The sequence below is a fragment of the Camelina sativa genome, chromosome 5, assembly GCF_030686135.1.
Source record: "Camelina sativa cultivar CO46 ecotype springtype chromosome 5, ASM3068613v1".
Lineage (NCBI taxonomy): Eukaryota > Viridiplantae > Streptophyta > Magnoliopsida > Brassicales > Brassicaceae > Camelina > Camelina sativa.
The window spans coordinates 34,970,954-34,993,098 of NC_141884.1; the positions used below are offsets into that span (position 1 = coordinate 34,970,954).

At 32.4% G+C, this 22,145-nt stretch overlaps 3 protein-coding genes across 5 annotated transcripts; 1 reads left to right on the forward strand and 2 right to left on the reverse strand.

Annotated features, from left to right (window-relative positions):
- Positions 1-688: 688 nt before the first annotated feature.
- On the reverse strand, positions 689-2,633 carry LOC104787753 (small ribosomal subunit biogenesis GTPase RsgA 2, mitochondrial-like). The gene is made up of 5 exons (XM_019245483.2): positions 1,855-2,633; positions 1,565-1,780; positions 1,262-1,489; positions 978-1,162; positions 689-888 (listed from the first exon to the last, which is right to left on the reverse strand). Exons 1-5 carry the CDS (start codon positions 2,467-2,469, stop codon positions 771-773), a joined length of 1,362 nt encoding a protein of 453 aa, XP_019101028.1. The 5' UTR covers positions 2,470-2,633; the 3' UTR covers positions 689-770.
- Positions 2,634-7,817: 5,184 nt separating this feature from the next.
- LOC147944762 (uncharacterized) lies at positions 7,818-8,288 on the reverse strand. The gene has a single exon (XM_087512713.1). It carries the CDS (start codon positions 8,286-8,288, stop codon positions 7,818-7,820), a length of 471 nt encoding a protein of 156 aa, XP_087368839.1.
- A 10,925-nt stretch (positions 8,289-19,213) lies between these two features.
- On the forward strand, positions 19,214-22,055 carry LOC104787754 (F-box/kelch-repeat protein At1g67480). Of its 3 annotated transcripts, none has more exons than XM_010513377.3 (6): positions 19,351-19,518; positions 19,601-19,662; positions 20,047-20,119; positions 20,219-20,979; positions 21,079-21,397; positions 21,520-22,055. In XM_010513377.3, exons 4-6 carry the CDS (start codon positions 20,534-20,536, stop codon positions 21,826-21,828), a joined length of 1,074 nt encoding a protein of 357 aa, XP_010511679.1. In that variant the 5' UTR covers positions 19,351-19,518; positions 19,601-19,662; positions 20,047-20,119; positions 20,219-20,533; the 3' UTR covers positions 21,829-22,055. The 3 variants fall into 3 exon arrangements, with proteins under 3 accessions (XP_010511680.1, XP_010511679.1, XP_010511678.1); XM_010513376.3 differs by having other exon boundaries at positions 19,392-19,518; positions 19,597-19,662; XM_010513378.3 differs by lacking the exon at positions 19,601-19,662 and having other exon boundaries at positions 19,214-19,518.
- Positions 22,056-22,145: the final 90 nt, after the last annotated feature.

Sequence of the window (22,145 nt, forward strand, 5' to 3'; positions counted from 1 at the left end):
ATGTTTTGACTTTACAAGAGAGAGATTTGGATCGCTTCTTCCTCTACCAATTCAACTTAATGATGTTGGAGATACCGTGGCTCTATCTTTAGTTAGATATGAACAGCTTGCCGTGTTAATTTTTCACCGGTATAGGTTTGAGATGGAGATATGGGTAACAACTAAGATTGAGCCCAATGCGGTGTCGTGGAGAAACTTCTTAAGAGTTGCAACTACTACTCATTTTAATCTTACGTTTTTTGATGGGAGTTTCTTCATTGACCAAGATAAGAAACTTGCCGTGATTTTTGATAGAATCATTATTAAGCAAAGCTTACTCGATGTAGCTTACATCATCGGAGAGAATGGATACTTGAGAATGGTTGATCTCGGAAAAGCTGGGGTCTCGTATGTTAACCCATTTGTTTTATCTTATGCGCCAAGTTTAGTGCAACTCAACCAAGGCCAAGAACTCCTACTTATTACGCAAAAGCAACGATCGGGATTTTCAACCAGTCTTTTTGACAGTATCTTATTTGTTTCTTTCATCATCATCTCCTTTTCAATTATTTACTATGTTTTCTTTTGAACAAGATCACTTGTATACCTAAAAGCTTCGTTGTTTTGAATAAGACTTGACCAAAGTATTATTAAAAAGAACAGAGTTTACTTTTTTTACTTTCCTAAGGAGCTTCACTACCTGATATGATTAATGAACAAAAAAAATGATGATCTCATTTGATTAGACAATTTGGTCGTTAGTTACATATAGATCAGTCAAAGATGCTGTCTTAAAAGTCGAGCTCATTCATCATTGTCTGTTTCATCGTCTTCCTCGACTCTCTCCTATATTTCTTAGGATCTAGCCGTGCTCTACCTTGTTTCACACCCTCTTCTCCCATGTTGCACCTGTGTCGAGGCTTCCCTGATTAATCCAAAATTTGGGCCCATGTCTCATAATAAAAGCTGTTTGTTTCAGGAGAGAATCGAAACAATACCTAACAGCAGCTTCCTTTTTGGTTCCATACTTCTTAATTTGAGACTCCTCATCGATTCTGATCTCTTCAAGGAGTTGCAAATAGTAAGGATACCTTTCCCAACCATCCCTCACGGCACAGCCTTGTACCCCTATATGCGAGCAGTTTTGGAATTCACACTGTCCTCCCTCAACCATTTTCCGTATCTAAGAAAAAAGAGTAAAGAAACACTAGATTCCTCACAATCATCAATCAAGTCCACATATTGGGGAAATGGGCACAAGCAAAAAGAAGATGGTACAAACCTCAGGAAAACACAGGGGAAGTTTTTGCTTTTTAACTTTTAGTAACTTATGCTTGTTAAAGCCAGGAGTATCAGCAAGGTATCCACCTCCACAAAGCGGAAGTAACGTTACGTTTCGAGTTGTATGTTTACCTCTTCCATTTCTAGCTGAAACTTCCCCTACGCTCTGCTCTTCAAACCACTTTTTTTTCTTCTTCTTTTTTTGGCCATCATACATTAATCCTAATATCTGAATGTGACAAACTAAAGGTCAAGTCATGAGTATATATGGTAGAATGAAATAGGTAAAGAAAAGAAAAATTACAGGCTTAAACCCTTCTTGGTATTTAATGGCACCACCAAAGCCACTTCTCAATATGTTGATCAAGCTTGACTTTCCAACACCACTAGGTCCAACAATCACAGAAGTTTGATTACGTAGGTTAAACGCAATCTCATCAAGTCCGACTTTAGTTTCAACACTACAAACCAATGGTTCATAGTACCAACCACGCAATCTCATCTTCCAAGATTCTATTTCCTGTCATTAAACAATATCATGGCTCTAACGTAACTAATCAAGCAAGTAGTCTAAAACTATGAAAGTTTACTTACCTCTTGAGTGACGAGTTCACATTTGTTCAAGGCAAGTGTGACTCGAATGCCAACTGATTCAGCTTCCACCAAGAACCTGGTGAGTGTGAATGGATCAATCTTAGGTTGATCGAGAGAGAAGAGAATGAGTAAGTGATCCACGTTGGCCACAGGTGGATCCAAAGTCTCGGAGACTCGTTCAAACATATTATCGATCTTTGCTCTCCGATCAATCCAATCAACATTTTCCAGGTAAACTTTATCACCAACAAGAACCGTCCGCCCTATCTTCTTTAGCAAGTTTCTCACCACGCAAAGCAACTCAACGCCAATCTTATCATCATCTCCATCATTACTCTTGACAGACTCATGTACATCCTGAACAACGACGCGCATGTAGTCAGCTTGAGCTGTGGCGACTGTACCGATGGCATGATCAGGACTAAAGACCTTAGTTTTGTCGTCTAACGAGACAACCGGAGCTAAGAAGGCTCTGAGAATAGTTTTGTTGCTCGGCTGGGGATTCTCTCGTTTCTCTGAGAGAAAATAAAAGCTGCGGCGGATTCCAATTCCAACTCCGCCGTGATATTTCGTCGCCGTGCGACGGATGAAGGATGTGAGAGCGGCGGACTGCATAAGAACAAAACAAAATCTAGAAGATTCTAAAGAAATGGCTTAGTGGACGGTTGACATTGATTATAGAGAGAGACAGAGAGATTTTCACATTATAATTTGTAGTTACTGAATTTACATATCATTCCGAGTTTGGTAGTTTTGGCAAAATAAATATCTTCTTTTTCTTTTTGTTACAATCTTTGGTTTTAACTTATAAGGGAATGTTAGATTTTGGTGGAATTGCTTGGGGAAGAAGAAAAAGAATACTGAGTTAAAGACAGTCAAATAATTGGGGACAGTCTTGTCGAACAAGAGTGTATGCGTTGCAGTAGTGAATGGTCAAACAAAAGAAAGTGCTATTTATTGTAGAAAAAGTAGAGACCGATTTTATAATTTTTTGTTTTTTAATTTTCTTGTGTTGTATTTTTTGCTCTTTTTGAACGTCTTCTAATTAAAAGTTTAAAACTAGTGTCGGTCAAAAAAATAAGCGACAGAGTGTAAACAAATATGTAGGTGTTTACAATCGTAGGGCTGATCTTTTGTAGGATGAGATGAGTCTGTTAAGTCATGTGGTGTGTTAAGAGCCGTCGTTATTGTTCAACGAATAATTGTGATAGAGATGAGTTTAATCTAAAATAGTCTATCTATGGTAAATCGTTTAGTCGGAAAATTTTAGAGTGGATATTTTAAAAATTGGTTTTAATAATATTTATTTTGGTGAACATAAAATATAATAATAAATTTTATAGTTGAAAATTTTTCAATCTAAAACTAAAATGTATTACAAAACTGTTATAACAAGAGGTTTAGGGAATTATTTTTTGTATTATTGATCTCTACTATAGGATACAACATATATATAGTGTACAACATATATATAGTGATACAACATTAGGGTTTTAGGTTGTATATAAAGTCTACTAATGGACTCGTAATGGGCATCCACATAATACAATATAATCATAACACTCCCCCTTGGATGACCATTATAAAAATGTAGTCCCAAATGCGCATGTGAGATGCTGCCTTGTTAAAAACCTTATTTGGAAAACCCAATAGAAAAAACTATAGTTAAGGGAAAAAGAGTGCAGCACGCTTTTACTCCCCCTCTTGAGTACATCACTTGAAATCTTCAAAATGTCGCAATCCAATATAATGAAGTAACTTCTTGAAGTAGTGTTTAAAAACGCCTTGGTAAATGGTTCACCAAATCTTCATTTCCACAAATTTGTAGGACATGTATATCACCGTACATCACAATTCTTCTGCAAGCTGTTGGTCTCTTAGATGACTCATCTTGATCATTATCTTCGTCTCTCACGATCTCATCAATGTATATCAAAGAATTTGAAGATGATAGTCTTTCACCATTGGAATCATAATATTCCTCTGCAGATATTTATCTTTCGCGTGTTCTTTTATTGTCTCGATAAAAACCTTTCATGGAAAAACCCAATTGGATAAAAACCATGATAAGAGAAAAAAAAGTACAACCACGCACATGATCATATTTCTCCCCCTGAAAGCATCATCTTCAGGTTATGCGTATATATCATCTTTCCTGAACTGTTATAAACAGCGCTTTCAGGTACAAACTCATATGATCATCATATATTCTATTGGGTCATTGAACTTCAAGTCATTTGAACCCCTTTCATATAGAAGATCTATTTGAACTTTAAGTCCAAATCTTCTTTTACATACAATCTTCCAAACAATCATCTTATATATAGGAGTTATTCATAATCTTTTTATAAAACTTTCTCTTTCAACTCTTTCTTAGTATGGTACTTCAAGACCATATTATATGTAAGATACTTTTATCAACATACTTTACACTTGTTCTTGTATCTTTCTCTTAACAAAAACCACTTGTAAGTGAAGAGATAAAAGACACAATTTTTTTCTTTTAACGAGATTCAGCAAAGGCCTACGTCCTCAAACTTTCTTGAAAATACTTCTTGAACGCAATTACAATTAGTGTTCAATCTCAGATTTACACAACCCTAAGATATTCACTTAGCTTGTTCCCGATTTATTTTCAACCCACTATGAGATCCTTAAGATCAACAACAATGATTCTCTCATAGAGATAAACTCTCACCCTTTTCTCTTCAAAGGTGTCAAAAATCATCAAAACTTTTTCTCGTTTTTACAATGTTCTCGAGAACTATAAATTATTGCCTCTAGCAATATAATCACTTTAAGGGATACTTCTGACAGTTTGGAAACCTTCTAGATAGACTGAATCAAGTCTTGCCTTGTTTTCAAACTCATAAGAGATCTACATAGTTGCTTCCACCATATGAGAGTGCATTTCTCATAATAAATATCAAGTATTTATGAGAATTATTGTACTACTACATGTACTTTATTTCTCATAAAGATCTCCTTATGTCCTACTCATTTTACACTTTCAAGTGTAAGGACTACAAGTCCAAATATTATCTCTTTTTTGAGATTTGAACTATTTCATAATAGTTACTTCTTTCAATGATTAGCCAATCATTCTTTGTGTACACTTTTCAATAGAACATTTTCTATTAACCACGCGGTTATGATCCTCGGATTTATCCATAACATAATCAACTGCAACACTGCATGCAAACATATTTACGACGTCGATTTGCTTTTTGGTTCCTTTTCTTTCGAGACATGACTCAACTTGTTGAGATTTCTTTTCATTATGATTCTCAGGTACCTGAATCTCTTTCTTACTCATGTCTACATCTCTTCTAGAGATTTTTCATAACTCTTTGCTTCCTCGGTGCCATATTAATTTATGCTCCTTTTCTTTTCCGAGGATGCTTATATTTGGAACCATAAGTCTATCACACTTCATGCGATCTTTAGACTTACTAGCAGTTGATCTTATCCTTCTAGGACATTAATATTAATTGGAGCACAACTGGTATATGTGTGACTTTGTCACTATCATGGTCAGCAAATGCTTCTTGCATTCTTTTGCTAAACTTTGCAAATAAATTATTTTTTCAATTTTTAGCGCACATTTCAAAGTAAGAGGATCCAGATAATTTCTCCCAATATATTTATTTTCCAGCTGTTTATTTTCTCCCCCTCATGTTGGAAAGACTGACTTACTGAAACAATAGTCTCACAGTCTCTGTATCTTGACCCTCAAATTCTCGAGATATTCAATCATCAAAAGATATTCATATCCAACATATTTCCAACATTCTTTCAAATTCCATCTTAATCACTTTGGTGGAGCAACTTAACATGTATAACACATTAGATGGAATATATCTGGTTTCTGACCCAAACCAATTGTATTGGGGAATACTCATGATAATTCTTTGGTATGATGCGAATTATTTGACATATAGAGTCATTTATGTCAATTACTTGGCATGCTTTCACCACCATTGTCAATTAACCAAATACTCTTGCAAACTTCATGTTGCAATTTAATAACAAACATATATAGTGGATGATCAGTCCACAATATCGCTTTGTACATACCACAAAATTGACATTATCCAAATTCATTGGGTTGGTGAAAACCATATAATCGGCTTGCTTTGTAAAGCAGCACACATAATAAATCACTAAGAAAACTCTTCAGGTTCTCTAGTGAATGTTTTCAGAAATTTCTGATTATTCTTTTGCATCATTATTAAACCGGAATGGCTTAACCGGTCATGCCAATCATATTGTCTCAATATGAGACAATATGATTACGTTTCAAATCCTCAATATTTGTTCTATCATATGAGTGATTAAACTCATTTTAGGTGTGAACTCTTCTATCTGTTCCATCACCTCTGTATGTGGGATTCATCAATTCTCCCCCTCGAGATGATGACACTTCATGTCTATCAATCTCGATTTGAATCCCACTATGTAATCAATAACATTCTCAAATTGGGTCGTGTATTATATCTTAGACCCTTTTGATTTTGAGACTAATTGGGAGACTGTAACACATTTAATATCAAATTGTGTTCCCATAGACAATAATATATATACTCTTCAAGAGCTTTCAATACTTTTTCTACTACTTCTTAATATTAGTAGAATAGTGGAAATTGTCTCACATTGGTTTCTTTCATCATATATATATATATATATATATATCTGAGATAAGTACATCTAGTACTTAATATTCACTTCTACTGGAGAAACTAGTTAATAATTTTATATATCTTATCCATATTTATGGCCACTTTTATATAGCAACTTTCTCATCAATGGTGTGGCTTTTTTATTTTATAACATAAAGTTATATTCACTTCAAAGAGTAAACTAAGTCAATAGGATGTGATTCACATCAACATCTCATAATTTACACAGTTACAAATAACAAAATCAGAATATTTTTTAGTATATTTTGTCTACAAGACAAATATAAATTTGTGACTTTAAAAGTATATATTCTTTTAAAGAATTTTAGTCATTTACTTTCTGTAGATTATTTTAAAAAACTAGTGAATTTTTATGGTCATATACTTGAACTTAAACCTCCTCATAGAAGTGATGCCAAGAAAATATAAACAATAATCATTATTTAGTAAATTTTCACTTGATTTTCAATTTATTCCCAAAGGTTGGAGACATTGATTTAAAATATTTCACCATGATACTATATCTAATTTTGATTAGATTTAAATTTGTGATTAAAATTCACAAACATTATAAACAGTCATATAAATGAGTGTTAAATAAGTAATAAGCATCATTTATATATATATATATATCTATCTATCTATATATATTATTGTTATTATTATTATTATTATTTTTAATAACTTTTTTTTTTCTTTTGTAAAACAATTAAGAAAATAATTTCATGATAAAAACTTTGAAATTTCTATAAAATCATGTCACTGAAATCGTAAACAATAAAATCATGATTTAGATGTCTTTTCACCTTAATTATCTATTATTGCAAGTACTATTAACTTGGAGTTGACTGTTATAAATTAGTTAGCTAATACATAATTTTTAGTTTAATATGCGCAATACACATACACGTTCCTCGTGTACAGTATGCATATATGCATAATTAAGCCAAATGATACTAAAGATCAATTGGTCACATAATAAAGTATATTTCGGTGTTTTAATGAAGTTTTAGTTTTAACTGTCAAACTTATAAAATTTGACTGACACAAGAAAATTATACTTTTTTTTTTTTACATCAAAAACACCATATTTTATTAAGCTGATCCAAACAGGCTAGCCTCATGAGCTAGCCATCCCGGGACCTGGGAGCTTACATGAGAAAAAGAATCACTGCGAGCTCTAGCCGCTTTTGCAAGACGGTCAGCACGGGTATTATTTAGACGAGGAATAAAGCTAAGAGAGAAAGATACAAAACTCTCACGATAGACCTTAAATAAATTCAATTATGTGGCTAGAGCTGGCCAATCATCCGTATTATCCAATACGGTCATAAGCTCACGACAGTCAGTCTCAAAGTGCATTGCATCAAAACCATTTGCAAGGATCTGTTCCATCGCCCAGGTAAGAGCTTCCAATTCAACATGTAGAGGGGATAAAAGGCAAGGTATGCTACGGAGGCCGAGGAGGGAAGACACGGTACCAGTGAGAACAAAGCCTACACCTGATAGCAAATCTCCCTGCGCCCAAGACCCATCTACCTGACAGCGAACTGCATTGCTCCCCGACAGTACAAATACCGGTTGGGTAGGAGGAGGGTTTTTTGAGTCCTCTTGCTGATCTAACACCTGAGCAAGACTCCAGCTTTGGGCCTCCGAGGTAGCAATACTCAGAGATTCGTGTGGCCCCGTGTCCCTATTGTTGAAAACCTTCTCATTTCTTGCCTTCCATATGTACCACACAAGCCATGGGATCATGTGGATGTGAGCTGTATCTATCCCCAACTCTTGTATCTGCCAGAAAAGGAAATCAAAATTTGCATATCATAAAACAGAAATACTTATCTCTGTGGCAATGTTTTTAAAATCGGACCGGTAACTGAACCGGGAAAGCTTATGGGTCATGAGTCAACATGGTTCGACCGGGGTCGACCAGGTTCAATTGATTTTGATGATACTTTTATAAATAATAGGTATGAATAGGTTTTCTATTTTTTTCAATGATTATAACTATGATATAATTGGATATGCCAAATAAAATACTTCAATAATCACAATGTTTTTAAAAAACCTTAAAAAGTAATAAACTCAAAGTGTAACCAGTACTAATAAAATATTTTAGAAATTCAAACAATAAGAGAATAAGAGTGTAGAACATTTAATCTTCATTCTCTAAGAAACCCTACTATTGCTAATTTTCTAAGAAGAAAACTAGAAAAAGGTAATTAATTAAATTAATTGCACTCATTTTTTTTTTTAAAGTAGAACCCGGTTTTATCCGGTTTAATGGTTCACCGGTTTTTGATATGATTTTTTACCGGTTCAATTTCTTTTGGGTTTTGATATTAACCCAACCCGGACATGTTGCCGGTTCGCGGGTTAACGTGGTTCGACCGCCGGTCCGGTCCGGTTTTGAAAACATTGCTCTGTGGTAATGGGTGATCGGAAATCAGAAACGTCATTGAAGTTGAGACGCATCATACCATACATCGGCTGGAGATTTTTGTGAGTAATTATTTCCTCAGTTCTCCATATTAAATCACGTTGCAGTAGTAAACTCTGAACAAATAAACCAAACAACCAAACAATTATATAAATTTAGGACCGCTAGGATTAGAGACTCGTGCTGATAACGTGTTATAACAAGAGGTTTATGAAATTATTCTCTTGTATTATTGATCTCTACTATAGGATACAACATATATATAGTGATACAATATTAGGGTTTTAAGTTGTATACAAAGTTTACTAATGGGCCGGTAATGGGCATCCATATAATACAATATATTCATCACAAAAACTAGATTAACAAAAAAAAATGAAATCTAGCTCATAATCTAATGATTTGAATTAGTATTGTAGTTGTTAAATTCGTTAATGTACGTGCGTTAATTATAAACGATAAATTTTCTTAGAAAATATGGATTGTAATCGTTGAATGGTCTTTATGATCTTTCATATATCCATTTAAGCTATTTGTTCCTCTTTTGGAGCTACCCTCTTAATCTGACTGTTAGATTATTTTTTTTTATGAAAATATGCTAGTTCATTCTATTTGATAAAACAAATATTCTAGTTCGATTTATTAATTGTTTAAACACGAAGAGGCGAAGAAAATAGTTATATACCTTTCGTTCAAGATTTCCAAGAGATCCAAAAAAAGGAATTTTATCTAAAGCTTAAGGTGACTCACGGCCATGTAACTAACATATGGGATTATGATAAGTCATAAGGTATTCAAATCAACAAATGGGTTGAAAAAAATAAAGGCTACAAATAAGAAATAAATATGAACCGTCAAAAATGGCTACCCACCACATAACTCGTCAACATCACGAGGATTAATGATTATTAAAAGAAAGGAAGAAAAAAACAAAAAGATAAAAAGTGAATGAAACGATCGCTTTCGGGTCGCCACTTTTAGTTTTCATAAACAAGTCTTCTTTTCATTATGGTGGGTTGTTTAAGTCAAATCTCACGAATGCTTTGCTTTGTCTTACTTTTTATTTTTAGTTGGATTCAACGACTTTATCTTTTTTTTTTTTTTTTTTTTTTTTTAAGTATAACAAGGGTGTCATCTTGTGTTTCCTCTTGTTTCGTTTACTCCGACTATTATATCAAATTGTTTTTACTATCTATTTGCATTTGTGTAAAGAACTAATTGTCATATTCCTATAAATTATACATTAATATGGTCGAATGTCATAAAAAATACTTGTACAAGATAATGAAGAGTAAAACGTTGACGAGATGATCGTGGTTGATAGATTCTTTTTTTTTTCTTTTTTAGCCTTACAACCGGATGTGACTTATTTACTATTTTTAATCAAAGCAGCTATATACATTATAATACATATAACCCAAACCAAAATTTTAAAATAAAAATAGTATAAAGTGTTCCACCGTGCTTTAACTTCTGAATTTGTCGAGCCTCAAATCCCTTTTTTCTATGTTTCATTTACTTTTGGAGTACAATTATTCTAATTCCAACTGTGGAACAAAAAAAGTGTTGTAAAAACTGCGAAAAAGTTATAAGAAAAAAAAAAGAACTCATCATCTTGGCTCTCGCAGTCTCGCTAAATGTTTTGAAAGTTTTAAGAAGTGTATAATTTATATGTACCTGTATATCCTTGAGGAAGAAAAGCTGGTCAATTATGGAGATGCTTATTTTTTAAAAGGTAAATGGAAAAAAATATCATGAAAAGATAAATAATTGTAAAATTTAGTATATTGTCCAAAATAAACAAAATACTTGAACTAGGATTAGTGTTACCATCACAGATTTCAAATTTCCATTATAATGTCTGAAAAAATAGTTTTCTCTAAGAACATCTCCAACAACCCCCTCAAACCTTCAAATTTTGAGGGGTTTTAAATTCTAACAACCCCTTAAAATCTTCAAATTTTAAGGGGTTGAATAGTGCACCCTCAAAATCTTTCACATATTTCATTTAAGTCATTAATAATTTATATATCTTACAAATTACTCTGTTAAATTCAATTGTTTGAAAGCTATCTATATAAATTCAAAACATACTAAATTAAAATTGATATTATTGATATATGAAAGATATACCATTTAAAAACAAATTTTATACAACAATAGCATTAATCATAAAATTTTAAAACACACTAATTAATCATATATGTGGGCATTATGGAAAGTAATTATATTGAGTAATTTTATATCATGTAATTTTGTTTTATGCTTTTTAAGAAAATTATATATTATTTTGTGTTATCATATAAGGTTTTGTATTTATTAATATTTTCTGATATAATTTTTTTAATTGTATGTTTTATATTTATATATGAAAGTTTTCTGATTATAACTAATTATTAGTAATATTGTGGACTATACTGTAAATATAAAAACTTTTACAAATGAATTTGAGGATGTACCATTGGAGTAAGCGACTCTCAAAAATTTATTTTGAAGGTTTATTCCTTTTAAAATGAAGATGATTGGTGGAAATGCTCTTAGTAAGATAAAAAAAAAGCTTAAGCATGCTGTTTTAATATATACTTTTTCCTTCAATTATAGCATCAGTGATTCCTTCGAAGCAAAACACATATAAACAAATTTTAATATATAGAAAATATCACTTAGCTATATGTCACCGACTCACCATCCATGTTATAGCTACATATAGCAAAATTTTAAAAAGTGCAAAATATCATGTTATATATTTTCAACAATATGCATTAAGCGAGCTTGATTAATTTTAGATGGTAAGAAGATAACAATAATAACAAACAGTTATAATTTAATTTAAAGTATAAAAGGACGTGGATCCCAGCTGTTTATCTATTACTCTATTCGGATCTTAATTATGTTATATGTGCATCAAAACAGTTCTTTTGTGTTAAACATGTAAATGAAATCGAAACCAAACGACATCATAATTCAATCATCTATACTATAAAAACGGCAACTACTTCAATGCAATCCCTGATCATCCTTTTCCATATCATATCAAACAACAAAATAAAATCATAATATTAACTGACAATATTTTCAGTTAATGTAAAATATTCTTATTTCTATCAATCGCAACAACTCATACTCAATATTTACCATTTTTGTTCGTAATTTAGTATGCTAGAGTTAATCTAAACCAAACAATACTCATTTTTACAGCTGACCATTTATAATATCAATCTTCTCAAATAAAAACAGAAACAGTTTTAATACAATTCATAATCATACTATGGTATATCATATCAAATCCAAGATCAAATTAAAAAATGAAAATCTTAAATTGATTGCATAGAATATTCTTCTTTCACACAAACTCAATAACTGATAACTTAAACTATTATACAAACCATAGAACACAACGTAAAAAAAAACACATCAAACATAAAAACAAACAGATTAGAAATTCACCTTAGAATAAGTCATGGCCGCCACCGATGGTTTCACTCATGTCACCGAGCTCAAGGCCTTCAAAATAACATGGAAGATAAGAGTCAAGATCGTGCATACATGGGAGCAATATACCATATACACTGGAGAGTCAATAGAGATCATACTAGCTGATTCTGCAGTAAATAGTTCTCCTTTTGGTTAAATGATATTTTATTTTACAATAGAATCCTCTTTCCGTTTTGATGAAACATTGTAGAGGGTAAAGAGACTTATAAGGTGTCCTACGTAGATATGGGTGATAATAGTACACATGTTGACAATATTGAAGAGTGTGAGATACATACAAATCCTAGGGATGTGATATCTAATGAAGTTTAGGTATGTAATTCTTACTTAATTTTTTTTTTTTTTTTAAAACAATGAAAGTTCAATAATTTTCAACATGTCAATTTTTTAGGACCATGATTGTCTAACGAATAGTAGTAGTGGTAATAGGACATCTGTTACTACACATTCATCAAAACGGAAAGAGGATTCTAACGAAGATGCTACAGCACAGTCTTCAACATCGAAAAATATGTGCCCACCATCACAAAAGCCATTGAAGAAGCTGGTGAAAAGATTCAAGGAAATGAAGTACCGGGGACTTAAGTTTTGTTTTCTGATTGTGAAGGGGAATATTTTCATTAGGTTTTCACAACAACAAAAACACCATCTTTAGAATCCTCTTTCCGTTTTGATGAAGGTGTAGTAACAAATGTCCCAATACCACTACTATTTGTTAGACAATCCGAGTCCTAAAAATTGACATGTTGAAAATTATTAAACTTTCATTATTTTTTTAAAAATAAAATTTAAGTAAGAAATACTTACCTTAACTTCATTAGATATCACATCCCTAGGATCAGCATGTATCTCAGACTTTTCAATATTGTCAACATGTGTACTATTATCCCCCATCTCTACGTAGATCACCTTATAAGTCTCTTTATCCTCTACAATGTTGGCCGTTTCTACAGAAGCAAGAAATAGAAAAGTCTTCCTCACCAACGCTTGCAAAGCAAGAGGCACAATAGTAGGATCTTGAATCTATAAATACCATTTTAAGTTTAAGTTATTTTAATTTTGAGATATAATGAAATCAAAAATGGGATATTGTAAATAAAAAAGTTTGATTTACCTCATCATAATGTCCTCCAAGTACATCTATTAAAGTTTGGTTGACTATCTTGATAGCATTGGTGTCAAAGAGAATACACTTTGTCTCACCAGTGCTATCCATGACATCCAATACTAATTTGTACCTAAAACACGTAATTCAAAAATAACCAATCAATTAATTTTCAAAGTCACTAAACTTTTTGTAAATGACAATAAATATGAATAATCAAAATCAATTACCTGCATATAACCTTCAAAACATCTTGGTTGCAAGTCTTGCACTCAAAGAGACTCTTTTTGTTTTTTTGGTCATGATTTCATTCTTCTTTTTTGGTATGAGAAAGCATGTTCCCTTACACTTTACACAGGTAAAGTAATACCACCCAAACTCCATATCGATGTGGTAGATAGTACAAAGTATTTTAAATTTCTCTTCCTAAAAGACAATTTAAAATCAATATTGTTTAAAATAAGATTTAGATATAGTTTTTAAACCATAAGGTTACCATTTTAGCTTCGAGAAGATCAGAAATAGTGCTGTGTGGGAACTCGTTGATGTAATCATCCTTGTCATGTAATTGCTTAAGGCAACTACAGTTTCTTTTCCTGAAAGCAATGTTTTTAAACCCGACCCGGAAAGCAGACCGGAAAGCCTTCTGGGTTACTGGGTAGATCCGGTCCGACCGTGGGTCAATAGTTTACTGAACTTCAATATATATATATATATATATATATATATATATATATATTATATGTTATATTTTACTTTTATGAATACCAAAAAAAAAAATTCCATAGTTTATCATATTAAGAAAATAATAAGACTTATGATATGTAAGAAATTACTAATTAAGCAATTACAAGGTGCAAAAAAAATAGTGAATGAACAAAAGAAGAAACCACACTCAATTTAAAAATATTGTTGTCCCACATCCGAGTACAGAGGAAGCGAAGTGCATGGCTGCCTCATTATATAGGTGGACCCTAGTGATTGCATTTACTCGTCGAAGTTTGAGAAATTAATTAGGTTTTGGATTGATCCAGACCATCGGTTCAACCACTGGTTAGTGGGTTTTAGCCGGGTTTTTCCGGTTCATTATGAGTTTTTTGGTGTCCGAGTTTCATGTATAACCCAAACCAGAAGACCTTCTGGGTCACGATTCAACCAGGCGGTCCGGTCCGGGTTTCAAAACATTGCCTGAAAGTAAGTTTCAAATCATCTTTTGGCAGGCTGTTTAATAAATAGGAAAAAATTATAAAACCAAATAATAATATTTAAACAGAAAAAATAGTACATGGAAATAATGATTTTCAAATAATACTTCTCAACAAAAGTTTGAACAGGAGGATAGTCTGGGTTGATTAGCATCAACGACATATCAAATGCATTTGAAATTGTTCTCTCTCCAACACATTAAAAATCGAACAACACATCACATAATAACATAAACAATGTATCAGATAAAAATAGATATCATTGTATGTGTTAATCTTTCCACAATGGATCAAACATATGACCATTGAATCATTTGTCTCATGACATGCTGTCCACATATTGTCGGCAAACTTGCCCCAAAGGGTGCATGACAAACGCTGATTACTACTTCAAAAAAATGTTTACCATACAAAAAAATGATGATAATTAATAGTGTTTAGTATTTCAGAATTCTTAGTAAATAATCATCATTCATAATCTGATCTCATTACCTGGTTTCTCGCAGCACAACCTCTAATATCTTTTTCGGTTTGTCATTGAGCACAGATGTTTTCATTTCTCTAATAGAAACAACCTGTCCAACAACGTCTGAAGTAGGAAAAGAAAATCGATTTAGTTAACAGTATATAATTAACATATCATACTATATATCTAAACCAGACAATATATTAGATGTGCCTATCAAAATGTGTTCATTCAACCCATCTTTTGCGAGGATTTTCTCGTATGAAGCTAGATCCAAATAAAAATCGGTTGAAAAAAAGCACATCGGGTTATGAAGGTTGAGTTCATGATGGTCATCTTGTATGGATGTTTGGTTGCCTGAAAATTCTTTGATGCTCTTGTTAGTTGAAAGTTCTCTATTATTCTCCACTCTCCAAAAACAATAAGTCTTTATAATTTGTTCAACTGCTGCTTCTTAACCGTGGCATGAATGAGAGAACCCTAACATGAAACATTAAACATAGTTATTAAAATTTGTAAGTTCTATGTTATTTAAAGGAAATATTTTTAAAAGTTATAACCAAAAAGAAAAAAATTACTGCAGAATCAGCCAATATCATCTCTATTGTCTCTCTAGTTTATGTGGTATATTGCTTCCATGTACGCACGATCTTGCCTCTTATCTTCCATGTTGTTTTGAAGGTCTTGAGCTCGGAGACATGAGTGGAACCATCGGTGGCGGCCATGACTTATTCTAAGGTGAATTTCTAATCTGTTTATTTTTATGTTTGATGTGTTTTATTTTTTACGTTGTGTTCTATGGTTTTTATAGTAGTTTAAGTTATGAGATGTTGGGTTTGTGTGAGATGAAGAATATTATATGCAATCAATTTAAGATTTTCAGTTTTTGATTTGATATTGGATTTGATATGATATACCATAGTATGATTAGGGATTGGATTAAAACTGTTTCCGTTTTTATTTGAGATTATTGATATTATTAATGGTCAGCTGTAAAAATGAGTATGTTTGGTTTGGATTAACTCTAGCATACTAAAATAAGAATAAAAATGGTAAATATTGAGTATGAGTTGTTACGATTGGTAGAAATGAGAATATTTTACATTAACTGAAAACATTGTCAATTAATTTTATGATTTCATTTTGGTGTTTGATATGATATGCAAGAGGATGATCAGGGATTGCATTAAAGTAGTTGCCGTGTTTATAGTATAGATGATTGGATTATGATGTCGTTTGGTTTCAATTTCATTTACAGGTTTGACACAAAGGAACTGTTTGGATACACATATAACATAATTAAGATCCGAATAAAATAATAAACAAACAACTGGGATCCGCGTTTTTTACACTTTAGATTACATATTTGCCCCCTTTTTATAGCTTTTTCCTTTCTTTTGTCATGGGGCATTGAATTTAATTTTTAAGTTTTTTTTGTTTTCTACTTTTGTACTCCCCAATTAATAGTATAAATAAATTACATGATATTTTTTGACCAAAATAATACAACTTACATAATATTTTATTTTACAAAAAATTAAATGATATAAATTTATTTAAAAAGAAAATTAAAACTCCCGCACCTATGTACGGGTCAATCCTAGTATGCATTAAGCGAGTTTGATTAATATACACAACATCCTACTATATTAATTGAGAAGTACAAATATGAAACTAACCTTAAAATGTGTAAAAAATTACATTCAATTGCCATTAGAAAAACTTAATTAAAAATAATTAATTAATTAAATAAATATAATTAATTTAAAAATATAAAAGCTGACAGATCAAATACAAAAAAATATTCAAATCAAAACTAATTTGTACTTAAAAAAATAAAAATTAACAGCTTAGATTTTTAAAAAAGAAGGATAAATTTTTTTGAGTAGAGTTCATTTTCTTTTTTAATTTTACATTGTCATGCAATTGATTTTAAATAATTATTAGTTTAAAATATTATTTTCTCTCTCTAATAAATTATAGACGAAAATTACTAAGTATTTTTTTAAAAAATATAAACCAATCAGAATTTTAAAAACAAAGATTTTATATCGATGTAGATAATATAATTATTTTTAATAACTAGATTACAAAGATTTTGTTAAGATTTCAAATTATGATTCTCCTAATTAATTTTTTAAACAATAATTTTGTATTACTATATTGAGATTATTATAATTATTATTATATTTCAAATTAAGATTTTGTTAAAACAATAATTTTATTATTATATTATAAATTTTAAAAAATGTTGATCCGTGCTTTAAGCACGGGATATCTCCTAGTATCATGTTATATTCTTTTCATCGAATTTGATTTCGGATGGCAATTATAACAATACTAGCAAGCATCACTTGACTACATGTCAGAATCCATGTCACAAACAAATTTTATTATAATTTTGATATGAAACTCATTTTAAAACACGCTGATGGAGTTGATCTACAAATACTAGCAAAAAACCACTTAGCTACATGTAAATTAATTATAATATGTAAGAATATCATGTTATATTTTTTAAACATGTATTAAGCGAGTTTGATTTTAGATGACAAGAAAATAACAATACTAAGAAAATCACTTGGTTGCATGTCACAATTTTTTTTGGATTGCTATGTTTATTCTCATTTTACTTTGGTTACGATAGAAATGGTATATTTCTTAACGTAGCGGTAAGATAATTACATCCACTAACTTTTGAGAAATACTGAAAGTGTAAGTGCATTGTATTATGATTAATTTTCATTCCATTTTTTTATTGAATACTATTGCCTTCAACCAAAAAACGACTAATGTTAATCTTTCAATTTCTTTTTAAAAGATACTTATTTCTTCGACACCTATTTTTAAAAAGTAACTCAGACTATAATAGTAGTGAACTTTACTTGCCCCCTACTTAACATTTTTACCAAAAAATTAAAAAAATTATTTGCCCCCTAACAAAGAAGGAAATGGCATGCGACTTTAATAGGGAATTCATGGTCAGCACTACGAACCACCAGTTGGAAGATAGGCCCACGTCAGACGGATACAAAGGGATACGATTCGATTGGCATGTGCATTCAGATTTCAGACACACTACACATCTCCATCGTCTGTATGCTTTTTCCCCCATCCTCGAGTCTTTTTCCCTTTTCTCTTTTAAATTTTACAATCTCAATATATTAATTTTATTAAACTTGAAAACTAATTGGATTATCCAAAATAAATCTAAATTCCTGAGGAAGAGAAAGAAAGAGGATGAAACTTGACAAATGTGCTATCTAAACTCCACATATTGCAAGTCTATCAAAGATAGTGAAAGAGAATTGTGCCATCACACAAAGATATCAAAGCCCTTGACCAAACACAGTTACACAAAAGCTGAACCACAACGAACTAATGGAAGCAAACGGGCGAACTCACTCTACCCAAAATTATTGCCTAATATTGGGTAACACAAAGTAGAACACCAAAGCAACACAATAGTTGCTCCTCCAAAAGTAGTGCGAACGAAAACATTCTTTTATTTTCTTTACAGTCTCCTAGTTTGACCCTTCTTATAGATTTATTACAAGTATATATTGACCCCAAAAAAAAAACATGTGGTAGAAAAAGAAGTAGAACCCAATGTTATTGTGTAACATTGGAAGAATAGTAAAGTTATCAAATAAAATAAAAAAATCTTACTCCCTCTGTTCTAATTTAGTTGTCGTTCTAGGATTTAATTTTTATTTCATATTAGTTGTCGTTTTAGATTTTCAATACAAATGTTTGATGAATATTCCAATCTTATCCCTGCTGTTTTAAAGTTTCAACCAATGAAAAAATTATAAAATATATTAATGAAGGGCAAAATATAAAATTTAATAGTTTCCTTAATTTGTGTGAAAAACCTTAAACGACAGTTAAACTAGAACGGAGGGAGTAACTAACAGACAAAAGATTAGTTTACATTTAATATTGTTGTTAGGAATAACAAAACATGTCTTGTTTTCTTGGTTGTCTCAATCAAAAAACATGTCTTCTGAGCATATAAATAGTAATAAAATATATAGGATGATGGGTCAGTGACGTGGTGACTAGTTGACATTATTATCTACGGTGATCCACCGTACCGTAAGATAGTAATTTGCTTATATATATATATATATAAAAATCCTAATCTGACGCTCCCTTCAATTTCCTTCCATTACCATTATTAGATCTCTCTCTCTCTCTGTCAATGTTATCTTCTCTGCACCAACTTCAACGCAAATAGACCCCAAAACCGACAAAGCTCCCCTATTCTTTCGGTACATCCTCATCTCTATCTCTTTTCTTCCTTGTTTCTTTCTCTCTTTGTATAAATGTCTTAGCCATTTTGGATTTAGTTAGATTCTTTCTCCGTAAGTTTCTCCCACTCTTGCAAACAACAAGATCATCATCATCCTCTTCAGGTCTCTATCGTTTCCTACTTGTTTCCCTATTCTAATTCTCTGCAATTTAGATTCTTGATGTTTTTTTCTTTTGGAGTGTTTCTTGTTCTTATGTGCACACGATCTTTGGCCAATTCTTGGAAACTAAGTTTGGTCGTAAGACGTTTTCTTGATATTGTTTCTGAGAGAATTCAGTTTTTTCAGATTTTCTTGATAATGTTTTGCTTTTTTAGGAAATCATTTTATAGCCATTCAAATTCATTTTGTTTTTTCTTGGTAACACGCGAAATTATTCTTTTTCTTCATCGATCATCCTATCTCTTCTTTATTTGATTGTGATCTTATTGGTTCTTCTTGACTTAGTTCAAGACTTTGACTAATCTGAAAAAAACAAAAAATTTGCAGAAAAATTCATTACTTCTAAAGATGGATGTTGCGGGTGGCTGACGAATCTTTTTCTCTAGCATTACCTTTACTGGTAAACAACATCTCTTCTTTACTACATATCTTTTGAATGAATCTTGTAGTTGTTGACAACATCTTATGATCTGTTTTTTTTTTTTTTCCTTTTGGCCAGATACGGAAATGTTTGTGAGAAGAAACAACATTAATTTAACAACAATCATAGATACTAACATTTGTAGAATAAGCAAAACCATTGGTATGGAACATGAATTAGATTGTGTTGGACATCATCAATATTCATCAGTTGTCACTTCAATCCCATTCTTCTCCGCTACATTGTTTATTCCTTTGTCTTTGAAAATCACTATACGTGACGGGTTTCACGAAGTTCTTTAGTTAAACATTTTCATATACAAAACAAACAAACACGTAAATCTTAGTTTGGAAAAATTTGTTCTTCTTGGGGGAGATTAAGTTGAAAAGAAAGATGCAAGCGTTTGCTATAAGTGGGAAGAAAAGGATTGTGAATTTCATGGATGATCCTTTGATCCCTGGATTGCCTGATGATGTGGCGAAGCAGTGTTTGGCGCTTGTTCCGCGTGCTAGGTTCCCTTCTATGGGAAGTGTATGCAAGAAATGGAGGTTTGTTGTTCAGAGCAAAGAGTTTATTACCGTGAGAAGACTAGCTGGTATGCTTGAGGAGTGGCTATATGTCTTGACAATGAATGCTGGAGGGAATGAGAGCCAGTGGGAGGTGATGGACTGTTTTGGACAGAAGCTATCATCTCTTCCACCGATGCCTGGTCCTGTAAAAACAGGGTTTAAGGTTGTTGTGGTTGATGGGAAACTTCTTGTTATTGCTGGTTGTTCTATGATCAATGGTTCTCTTGTTGCATCCGCTGATGTTTATCAGTATGATACTTGCCTCAACAGGTTCGTCAGCTTTTGTATATTTTCTTGATTTCACCATCCTTTGTGAGCTTTGATCCATTGATATTGAGTGAGTTTTGTATATTTTTGAAATGTAATCAGCTGGGGTAGACTAGCAGACCTGGAGGTAGCGCGGTATGATTTCGCGTGCGCTGAGGTGAATGGGCTTATTTATGTGGTGGGAGGTCATGGTATAGACGGTGAGAGTCTGTCGAGTGCAGAGGTGTATGATCCTGAGACAGGCACATGGACATTCATAGAGTCTCTAAGGCGTCCGAGATGGGGGTGTTTCGCTAGTGGCTTCAACGGGAAGCTCTACGTGATGGGTGGGAGATCCAACTTCACTATTGGCAACTCAAAACTTCTTGATGTGTACAACACTCAATGCGGCTCCTGGCATGGCAGCAAAAACGGTTTAACTGTAAGTCTCCTTTGAGTCTTTGATCATTGAGTATGAGTCTAATGTTGGTTTCTTTCTTGTCACATGATATATAGTATAGCGAGTGTTTTTAAGATTTGACTGTTTGATATGTTCTCTTGCAGATGGTCACAGCTCATGTTGAAGTAGGAACAAAGCTGTTCTGTATCGACTGGAAGAACCAAAGGAAGATGTCAGTGTTCAATGCGGAAGATGAGACCTGGGAAGTGGTGGCTCTTCCGCTATCAGGAAGCTCGAGGGCCGGGTTTCAGTTTGGTAAGCTGAGTGGGAAGCTTCTGCTTTTTTCGTCTCAGGAAGGAACCGGTCACAACACTCTACTGTATGACCCGGATGCTGCACCAGGCACACAGTGGAAAACATCTGAGATAAAACTGTCTGGTTCGTGCGTATGCAGCGTCACAATCACAGCCTGATTGATGAACTATAGTGATGCCATTGTGTTGTTGGTTACATTTCCTCATATGAACCAAAGCAAAGAGAGCATTGTCTCTTTTTAAGGTTGATGATGTACACTGATTTAATAAAGTGGAGAGAGTGTTTTGTTTGAAACTGATTTAGTGTTCTTGTAATTGTCTCCTCCGTTTGCATGTTTGTTGTAACATAATGCGTTTTGATTTATTTGGAATTTGTTTCAATGCAATTCGCATTTCATTGGCAAAGGCAAAGAGGCAAAGCTGATTTGGTTTAAACAATGGCTTACATTGAGAAGCGACAGAGACTTTTAAGTTTT

Coding starts and splice junctions, on each gene's coding strand:
- LOC104787753 (XM_019245483.2), bottom strand. CDS start 2,469: ATGCAGTCCGCCGCTCTCACATCCTTCATCCGTCGCACGGCGACGAAA. Junction 1,490..1,564: donor ACCAAGAAGGGTTTAAGCCT/GTAATTTTTCTT, acceptor TGTCACATTCAG/ATATTAGGATTAATGTATGA. Junction 1,163..1,261: donor TTCCCCTGTGTTTTCCTGAG/GTTTGTACCATC, acceptor CTTTTTTCTTAG/ATACGGAAAATGGTTGAGGG.
- LOC104787754 (XM_010513378.3), top strand. CDS start 20,534: ATGCAAGCGTTTGCTATAAGTGGGAAGAAAAGGATTGTGAATTTCATG. Junction 20,980..21,078: donor TATGATACTTGCCTCAACAG/GTTCGTCAGCTT, acceptor AAATGTAATCAG/CTGGGGTAGACTAGCAGACC. Junction 21,398..21,519: donor GCAGCAAAAACGGTTTAACT/GTAAGTCTCCTT, acceptor GTTCTCTTGCAG/ATGGTCACAGCTCATGTTGA.
- LOC147944762 (XM_087512713.1), bottom strand. CDS start 8,288: ATGATCCCATGGCTTGTGTGGTACATATGGAAGGCAAGAAATGAGAAG.